This window comes from Zootoca vivipara, chromosome 13, assembly GCF_963506605.1.
Source record: "Zootoca vivipara chromosome 13, rZooViv1.1, whole genome shotgun sequence".
Lineage (NCBI taxonomy): Eukaryota > Metazoa > Chordata > Lepidosauria > Squamata > Lacertidae > Zootoca > Zootoca vivipara.
The window spans coordinates 10,035,195-10,045,162 of NC_083288.1; the positions used below are offsets into that span (position 1 = coordinate 10,035,195).

The 9,968-nt window shown below is 47.1% G+C and overlaps 1 protein-coding gene across 1 annotated transcript; it reads left to right on the forward strand.

Moving 5' to 3' along the window:
- The first annotated feature begins 420 nt into the window (after positions 1-420).
- LOC118095389 (glucose-6-phosphatase catalytic subunit 1-like) lies at positions 421-9,392 on the forward strand. Its single transcript, XM_035136610.2, has 5 exons — positions 421-721; positions 1,372-1,481; positions 3,148-3,253; positions 4,533-4,648; positions 5,726-9,392. Exons 1-5 carry the CDS (start codon positions 492-494, stop codon positions 6,235-6,237), a joined length of 1,074 nt encoding a protein of 357 aa, XP_034992501.2. The 5' UTR covers positions 421-491; the 3' UTR covers positions 6,238-9,392.
- The last annotated feature ends 576 nt before the right edge of the window (positions 9,393-9,968 follow it).

Below are 9,968 nucleotides of genomic sequence, written 5' to 3' on the forward strand. Positions count from 1 at the left end.
TAAACTGAGTTGCTGCAGTTTCCTATTAGTTTTTTTTTGCGGGGGAAGGAGTGGGAACCCCTCTGTGAGCAGTACTAAAACCTGGAAAATTTCAACCCAGGGATTCATGCACAGAGCAAAATTCCTCCATCAACGCAGAGCTAGGGTGCAGGAGAAGTTGTGTATCAACCAGAGATGCCTCCTTTTACCCAGGGGACGGGATGAAGATGTGGCCCTGGAAAGAGTTAACGCTTTTGCGGCAAAGAAGGCAACAGGCTGTTTTGGAGGGCTTGTTTGTTCCTCTTACATAAGTTTCTCTAAACTTGTTTGTCCCAAGCTAGGGGGGGGGGGAAGCACCTTTGATCGGGAAGGTGTTTTTGTACCAAAGTGATTTTAAGTCCAAAGCTCAATCCGCCGCACACAGGAGAAGATAAAAGGCGACGAGAGCCGTCGAAGGGTGTAGAGTAGCTTCAGCACGGACCGAAATAGCTGGCTGCTCCACTATCGACAGAATGGAAGTGGGCATGGACTTTCTCCATCACTCAGGCATCCAAGCCACACACTACCTCCAAACAAGCTACCCGGCAGCCCAGGATTGGTTCCTCTTTGTTTCTTTTGCTGCCGACCTCCGAAACACATTCTTTGTCTTCTTCCCCATCTGGTTCCACCTCTGCGAAGCGGTGGGGATCAAACTCATCTGGGTGGCTGTGATTGGCGACTGGCTGAACCTGGTCTTCAAGTGGTAAGTGTCTTCCGCTGCTTTAAGGTAGTCGCCTGGACTCGGGGTTTCTTCATCCGGGCATGTAATGTTGTTAAGTGGGCACCAAGAATCTCCACAAGCTAGCTTCCATAAATTTGGAATGGGAAGACTTCCTGGCAAGTCCGAACTCTGGCAGCAAACCATTCGGCCCATTCCAGCTGCTCTCCGCTCTTCTGTGAAACCAGCTGATGGCCTCAATGGAACAAGACCTTTCCATTCCCCTTCCACTCTTTCCCTCCCTTTCGCCATCTCCTCTCTGCAAGTTCCATGCCAGTCTGGCGAATTATTTTTTTCTGGACTCGTGGAAAGGGGGCAAAGTCCTTGGTTGCCCCTATGGACTTTAATGAGTTGTGTGCATGAGTTGAGTTTGGTGCTAGCATCTAGGAGAAATACCTATTTGCCATATGGATGGGCCCAGCCCCCAGATCTGTCCCCCCCCCCCAGCACCAGACTCCAAAATACTCCACAGGAACATGGGAACCTCTGGTCTGCTTGCATTGTGATCCTTAACGCTCAGGAATTTGTGTGGGCATTGCGACACTCTTCCCTTTTGGCCCTAGCTGGTTCTGCTGTCGGCAATCCCTTCCTACAGCAGAGACTCACAGTGCCTCCCGTGTTCCTTTTCTCTACAGGATCCTGTTTGGGCAGAGACCTTACTGGTGGGTACGTGAGGCCAGTTTCTACCACAACACCTCAGCCCCTGCAATCCAGCAGTTCCCTGCTACGTGTGAAACTGGCCCAGGTGAGATGCCAAAGGAAAGGGTGCATTAACACCAAAAAACATTGTCATAAAGACAGTTATTCTGTGAACTGCCCTGAGATCTTATGATGATATAAATCTAATAAAAATAAAAATAATTAAAAAGATAATAATAAACAGGTTTGATAACTCTAGGCTGTGTCTTGAGTTAATCACAATTCCATATGTTTGGTGAGCACCTGTATTTTCTGTACAGTCATACCTCGGTTTAAGTACGCTTCGGTTCGAGTACTTTCAGTTTAAGTACTCCGCGGACCCATCTGGAACGAATTAATCCACGTTCCATTACTTTCAATGGGAAAGTTCGCTTCAGGTTAAGTACGCTTCAGGTTAAGTACGGACTTCCAGAACCAATTACACTCATAATTTGGGTTAAGTATGCTTCAGGTTGAGTACTCCGTGGACCCGTCTGGAACGGATTAATCCACTTTCCATTACTTTCAATGGGAAAGTTCGCTTCAGGTTAAGTACGCTTCAGGTTAAGTACAGACTTCCAGAACCAATTGTGTACTTAAACTGAGGTACCACTGTACATTTCTTGTACTGGAACATGATATAGCTTGCAAGATTTAGTTTCCTAACCCATGTCTGAAGCTCAATGAAATATACATTTTAAGAGCCAAATGTGTTAAGTTAAATGCTAAAAATGAAGTAAATGGTCACTGAAGCGCTGCCTTAAATTCCCACCACCAAAATATGATTAAGCCTCAGATCAAAATCCAGGCTGACTGTACACAGCTCTCTCTGAATCCGTGTTTATCCCTGGAAAACAGAAAGCGACGCCAACCGCAGGACTTGTTCAGCTGTTACAGAATATGTTGCTTGGGCTCTGATCCTTGAAGGGGGCAGGAAATCAACACATGAAGAGTGGTATTTGGGTACATAAGGCCTGCATCTGATTTTGGATTTTATTTCCCCTCTGGAAAGGTGACTGGTAATATAGATCAGTGTTTCCCAACCTTGTGCCTCCAGATGTTTTGGGACTACAACTCCCATCATCCCTAGCTAGCAAGACCAGTGGTCAGGAATGATGGGAATTGTAGTCTGAAATCAGCTGGAGGCACATGGTTGGGAAACACTGATATAGATGACTTGATAGGGTTTTGCTGTAGTAAGGGTTTTGCTGTAGCAAGGCTGAGGGCGATATGGAGGTTTTGGAGCCATGGGCGTACCCAGCGAGGGACAGGGGGGCAGCTGCCTCCCCCCCAGAAGAAAAAATATATATCGTATTTTACGGACCATAACCTGCACTTTTTCCCTCCGAAAACTGAAGGGGAAAAGTCACTGCGGGTTATGAAAATCGGGCTGTTTTTCCCCCCTCTGTGGCTGAAGCCAGCAACAGGAACGTGAGGAGGGCGAGAAGCAGCCTGAAATCGGGCTGTTTCCGCCCCCTCCGCGGCTGCAGCCAGTGACAGGAACGGGGGGGGGGGGAGAGGAGCAGCCTGAGCTTGGGGGCAGAGCGGACGGGAGCTCCATCCTTCCTTTCCCCCTTTCTTTCTTCCTTTTTTTTCTCTCTCTCTCCCTCCCTCCCTCCCTCCCTCCCTCCTTTCTTCCTTCTCTCTTCCCCTCTCTTGCCCCCCCCCCTAGTTATGATCCTGGGTACACCCCTGTTTGGAGCCAAGGCATCTGACTTTCCTTTTCACTTTAGGGAGTCCCTCTGGACATGCGATGGGTTCAGCCGGCGTGTACTATGTGATGGTTACAGCCATCCTCTCCATTGCATTGAAAAACAAGCAGCCATCATGGAAACACCGGTAAGCAGAGCCAGCAATATTAAGTAGTAACAAAAGGCACTCTCTCTGAGCAAGGGAGGGTGCTGGGAATTATTTTCCGCTTCAAGGAGAATTAATATTACGACTTGCAACAATGCTTCCGTTGTGGAAGGGAAAATTGGAGGTCCTAAATTTTATCCCTTTGGCAGTAACCTTTTACAAAAGGTACAAAAATACCCTTTACAATAAGCCAGAGGTTTGATGCTGATGAGGAAAAGAGACACAAGGAGAGAACAATATTGTCCCTGTGCATATCTCCAATCTTAGCATTCTCAGTTCTCCACATTTCTGCATTATTATTTTTTAAATCCTCACGAAAAGTTGACAGCATTTTAATGCAAATTTCTCCCAATAAGCACATTTTTTATTCCTCTCCGGCTAATCATTCACATTTTTGCAAGCAATTTCCCCAAATGGCATGCATTTTAATGCTATTTCCATGAATATGTGTGGTTCTGTGCACATTTCCCCCCTGCTATTGCATCGCGAAATTCAGAGGAGGACAAATTTTGCAGGATAGCTACGTTCACACAATGTTCGCACGTTGGTTTGAGAAGTGCAAGTTAGTTAGCTTCTCATTGAATTGCAATGAAGATCAAATTGCCCCTCCATCCCTAGTAGATGTTGTCACTGAAATTGCCTGCAGCAACTGGAAAAGGGAATTATTCTCATTGGGAACCAGGAGAAGGCACATCCAATGTTTCAAAGTGCAGCAGGCCTACGCTGGAAATTCCTTCACTGCGATCAGTACAGCTGTGCCTGTTCCTCTCTCGGATCATGCTTTGGGAAAATACATTCCTGCATGTCTGAACCAGAAGCCAGGTGATTGTGCAGATAGACTGGACTGCCCCAAGGTGTTGCCAAGAGATTTCTCAATCATCAGACAAAGACAGCCTGGCCGAAGTCTGTAGGAAGGGACAACATTTGACAGCCGAGCAGGATTTTGATTGGCTTGCTTGCTCGTCTGTTCATTTCTGTTGTGAAGCCAGAAGAAAGCCAGGCTCACGCTGCAATTGAACAACCTGTTGTGACCTCTGCTTTCACATGACACTGGTCTTCCCCTGGTGACGGAGGCTGGCCAATGCAAAAACTGCACAGGAACCCAGTCTTAATTCTCCTGAGCTCTTACATCTCTCTTGACAGTGGGTGGCAGAGGTGGGGAAAGGATCTGCATAGCTTGCAAGTGAGCTCAGGAGATGCTCCAGAAAAGTTTGGCTTGCCAAACTGTTCACCTCTAGTTTCTTCTTGTCTCCTTTCGCAGCTTCTTGCAGGCAGCGCTCTGGGCTGCTTTTGCCGTTGTCCAAGTCTGCGTCTGTCTCTCCCGTGTCTTCATTGCTGCCCATTTCCCCCACCAAGTTGTCGCCGGTGTCTTCTCAGGTCAGTGCAATTCACTCACCGCCTGGTATGATATGTTGAGATATGTAATGCAAAGGCTGCAGCTATGCAATGCAGTAGAATTTGTTGCTCTGCTGCAGATTCTAAAACACAGACTCCACAGAACAAAATTAGCGTGCTCCACGAAGTGAGGTCTTTAAAAATAATAATCAATTTTATTATAGTTACAGGTGGGTAGCCGTGTTGGTCTGAGTCGAAACAAAATAAAAAAATTCCTTCAGTAGCACCTTAAAGACCAACTAAGTTTTTATTTTGGTATGAGCTTTCGTGTGCATGCACACTTCATCAGATACACTGATCAGATCAGATCTGATCAGATACTTCTGTTTCAGTGTATCTGATGAAGTGTGCATGCACACGAAAGCTCATACCAAAATAAAAACTTAGTTGGTCTTTAAGGTGCTACTGAAGGAATTTTTTAAATTTTATTATAGGTTTTCAACCTACAGTGGCATAAAATTCAAAATTAAAATAATAAAAAACAATGTATCAGACAGAAGAAAGAAAGAGAAAAAGGAAGTAAGATACATTAATTATATTCCCTGTTTAGGGAAGTTTTTAATGTGTGACATTTTAATGTATTCTTAATATTTGTTGGAAGCCGCCCAGAGGGGCTGGGGAGACCCAGCCAGGTGGGCGAGGTACAAATAATAAATTATTATTATTATATTATAAAAAACAAAATTATAAATATATCTATGTGGCCCTTGGCCCCCAATTTATCTTAACCTTCATACATACAGAGAGCTGAATTTCCCACCTCCCACCTGGGAGAGCTTTCCCTTCCTCAGTCTCTGAGAAAAACCACTCTGACTTGCCAAAATGAGGTCTTGACGAGGCTGTGAGATACCCATAAAACAGAATACTTTGTCTTTGAGGGCATAGGTGTGATGGCAATCTAGGTGTTCCACCTTGTTTAGTTTTCTAAAGACCCGAGGCGTTTTGCCAACCGTACCACAAAAGACGTCGCTGTGTAGCCTTAGGATTGCTTCAAACAGTTTGGGGGTATGTGTGTTCTGACCAGCGATGTCTCCTCCCTCTCCCCCCCCCCCAATCCAGGCATGGTGGTTGCCGAATCTTTCCAGCACATCCGCTCCATCTACAATCCCAGCCTGCAGAAGTATGTGAGCACCACGCTGTCCCTCTTCTCCTTCGCCCTGGGTTTCTACCTGCTGCTCAAAGTGCTGGGCGTGGACCTCCTGTGGACTTTGGAAAAGGCCAAGAGGTGGTGCGAAAACCCAGAGTGGGTCCACCTGGACACCACGCCCTTTGCCGGCCTCCTGCGCAACTTGGGCATCCTCTTTGGACTGGGGCTGGCCCTCAATTCCCCAATGTACGTGGAAAGCTGCAAAGGGAAACAAGGGCAGCAGCGGGCCTTCCGCCTGGCCTGCATCGGCGCTTCGCTCCTCGTCCTGCACGTCTTTGACTCTTTCAAGCCCCCTGCTAAGGTGGAGGTGCTCTTCTACCTCCTGTCTTTCTGCAAGAGTGCCGCCGTGCCGCTGGCAGCGGTTGCCCTCATCCCGTATTGCGTCTCCCAGCTCCTTACCCAACAAGACAAGAAAACTGTGTAGACGCCATGCTGTATTTATTTCCTATGAACTTTGAGCAGGCGAAGAGCTACGACGCAAGGCCTCGGGGGCAAAAGGGGACAGTGTTCTTGACGGTCCTCTTAACTAAGTGTGTTCTGCAAGAAGCCAGGATATGGTTGTCCCAACTGCCTTCCTAAAATACCAGCTGGGGTCTCCATCCAGCGCTGTCCATAGGTCGTAATTCCAGTGGCGCAGTTTGGTAACTTTTAGATTACCAGGGTTCTGCCCGGACACTGAGGTCCAGCGCCGAGGGCCTTCTGGCGGTTCCCTCGTTGCGAGAAGCCAAGTTGCAGGGAACCAGGCAGAGGGCCTTCTCGGTGGTGGCACCCGCCCTGTGGAACGCCCTCCCATCAGATGTCAAAGAGAAAAACAGCTACCAGATTTTTAGAAGACATCTGAAGGCAGCCCTGTTTAGGGAGGCTTTTAATGTTTAATTATTTTATTTCATTTTTCTGTTGCAAGCCGCCCAGAGTGGCTGGAGGAAACCCGGCCAGATGGGCGGGGTATAAATAATAAATTATTTTTATTATTATATATGTGCCGTTTCGCTTATTTCAAAATGTTGCCGATAGGCCAGCGCTTCTGCATTCTGCCCCACCCCCCGACCCTATAGTCCTGGCCCTGGATGGCATTGCTACATGAGTCTGCCCAGTGCTCTTATGCCAGGCAAGACATTTCTCTAGAGAAGTATTACCTGCAATTTGTCCGCCACCAGCAAATGCAGTCACCTGCTGCTCAGTGCCCTCGGCCGAGATGACAGGCAAAAACTGGTATCAGCAAGGCGGGGGAGCAAGCAGGGGGATTCGCTTGGCATAGTTGGGGCAGAAGAGGAATAGAATACAGTGGTACCTCGGTTTATGAACACAATTGGTTCCGGAAGTCTGTTCATAAACTGAAGCGTTCATAAACTGAAGCGAACTTTCCCATTGAAAGTAATGGAAAGTGAATTAATCCGTTCCAGATGGGTCCGCGGCATTCATAAACCGAAAATTCGTAAACCGAGGTGTTCATAAACCGAGGTTCCACTGTATATATTTCCACCATTGCCTGTCTTGTGGCAGGAGAGGCAAAGAAGGAAGCAGAGAAGGGAAGTTATCGGTCCATCCGTGACAGCCGCCAGCATTGTACATGCCTCAAGGGAGGCTCTCCCTAGTGAGCCTGGCTGGTGTTATGAGGTCAAGTGATGAACCCCTGTGTGTGTTACGGGGGTATTTCACATCACTGAAGGATTGATGGTCACTTTCAGGATGGGGAGGGAGAAAAGATGGCGAACCCACCTGTGGCCGACCGCAGCCTAGAGATGACTTTTGTAGATGTCGGCATGCCATATTTCTATATTTGTACCTACATCTTCTTCTTTTTTTGGTTCTGAATAAAGCATGTTTTGTTAGCAAATGAATGGCCAGCTTTCTTTTGGGAAAATATTTGAAAATTGAAGTATTAAATGTCGTTTAAAAGCTCCCCGTATCAATTCCCTCTGCCAGTTAACTATAAATGAACTCCTAGCCTTGGTTTAGTGATGCAAGTTACAGTATTCCCAGAGCGCTAAACTTCGAGATGGGTGGGGGGGGACTGCAATGATTCTCTAAAACTCCGGTCTCTGCCAGCCCACTTTTTCACTTCTTTTAACTGCTGAAGAATTATTATCCAGTGTTTATGCGGTGGATGGGCTACTCTGTGCCCCCAAAAAATGATATCCTGAGACTTTGGCGGTGGTTTCTTCACCTGTTGAGAGGTAGGGGAAGTAATGCTTGCTGTGCTTAATTTATAAAGTACGTTTTAGTACGTTTCCGAGCACAGTTCAAAGTGTTGGTGCTGACCTTTGAAGCCCTAAATGGCCTTGGTCCAGTATAGTGGAAGGAGCGTCTCCACCCCCATCGTTCTGCCCGGACACTGAGGTCCAGTACCGAGGGCCTTGTGGTGGTTCCCTCATTGCAAGAAGCCAAGTTGCAGGGAACCAGGCAGAGGGCCTTCTCGGTAGTGGCGCCCGCCCTGTGGAACGCCCTCCCATCAGATGTCAAAGAGAAAAACAGCTAACAGATTTTTAGAAGAAATCTGAAGGCGGCCCTGTTTAGGGAGGCTTTTAATGTTTAATAGATTATTTTATTTCATTTTCTGTTGGAAGCCGCCCAGAGTGGCTGGGGTAACCCAGCCATATGGGCAGGGTATAAATAATAAATTGTTGTTGTTGTTGTTGTTGTTGTTGTTGTTGTTGTTGTTGTTGTTGTTGTTATTTAAAATGAAGCTGGGGATCTAGCTTGCTTTAGAGTACTGGCACTTCAGACCTAAAATCACTTGCTCCTAATCAAAGCAGGTTACAGTACTCATTGGTGAAAGAAAGACACTCTGCACATGGTCAGAGGCACTGTTTTCTCTTACTCACATATTTCAGAACTGAGTCTTGATTTGTTCCAGAGCTAATCCTTGGGGCAAGCTAAACCCTGTTTGCTTCCCTGTCATGCTAAAAGACTATGTCAACAGTTCATCAGCTGCCAACTATTAACTCCCAATTCCTAGGATTACCGTAAACAGAGACTGCAAGGGGAAAAGCTGGAGGAAAGGTTAGTGGGTGGGGCACATTGACTGAGCCACACAGTGCTAGTATATGAAGTAACTTAGAGTCCATCTCCATTTTTTTATTTTTTGCTGTGTAAACCAACAAAAAATTGTGATTATTGCAGACCCTCCAAGTGTTCCTATTTTCCGGGGACATCCCTGATTTAGAGAAGCCATCCCAGTTTCTGATTTGATCCCAGAATGTCCAATTTTTCCTTAGGATGTCCCTATTTTCAACAGAGAAATGTCGGCGGGTATGGAATTATCCTCCTTCTTCTTTGGCGATCAGTCGTAGCCGAGTAAGATTGTCTTCCATAAACATGGTTTTAACAATGAGTCCGTAGGTGACTGTGGAGGCCAATTCTGGATCCGCACGTCCTTCCACAGTGGGGACATTGGTTTCCAGGCGGGAGTTGATCACGGTGTGGATTTGCCAAGCGTGCCTTCCTCTTAGCACGTTTCTCCCTTGCGTCCTGAGATCGAGTGCGTTCAAAGCCCACTTGGGTAGCCCTGCAATATAATAAAGGTAAAGGTAAACGGACCCCTGACCATTAGGTCCAGTCGTGACCGACTCTGGGGTTGTGCGCTCATCTCGCATTATTGGCCGAGGGAGCCGGCGTATAGCTTCCAGGTCATGTGGCCAGCATGACAAAGCCGCTTCTGGCAAACCAGAGCAGCACATGGAAACGCCGTTTACCTTCCCGCTGTAGCGGTTCCTATTTATCTACTTGCATTTTGACGTGCTTTCAAACTGCTAGGTTGGCAGGAGCTGGGACCAAGCAACGGGAGCTCACCCCGTCACAGGGATTCGAACTGCCGACCTTCTGATCAGCAAGCCCTAGGCTCAGTGGTTTAACCACAGCAAATACTTTACATTGGGGGTGGGTGGGTTTAGACCGACTTGTTTTCTTTCCCAGGCAAAGGTCCCCCGTATAAAACACCCGTGAAGGTCTGTCTGCTAAACAATGCCACATTAGACTCAAGTCCCAGGTCTCCCTGAATTGAATCTGGCGTCCGAGTTGCATGTGGAAGCCTTGTAAGCATTAAAAAACAACCCCCCCCAAATCCCCCACCTAAAGTAAGACTTAAGAGTATATAGGCCTGCCCTTGAGGCTATTTCTTTTGTGGTGTGCATGTCTGTAAGATCACTGTGAAAC

Coding starts and splice junctions, on each gene's coding strand:
- LOC118095389 (XM_035136610.2), top strand. CDS start 492: ATGGAAGTGGGCATGGACTTTCTCCATCACTCAGGCATCCAAGCCACA. Junction 3,254..4,532: donor CAGCCATCATGGAAACACCG/GTAAGCAGAGCC, acceptor CTCCTTTCGCAG/CTTCTTGCAGGCAGCGCTCT. Junction 4,649..5,725: donor TGTCGCCGGTGTCTTCTCAG/GTCAGTGCAATT, acceptor CCCCCAATCCAG/GCATGGTGGTTGCCGAATCT.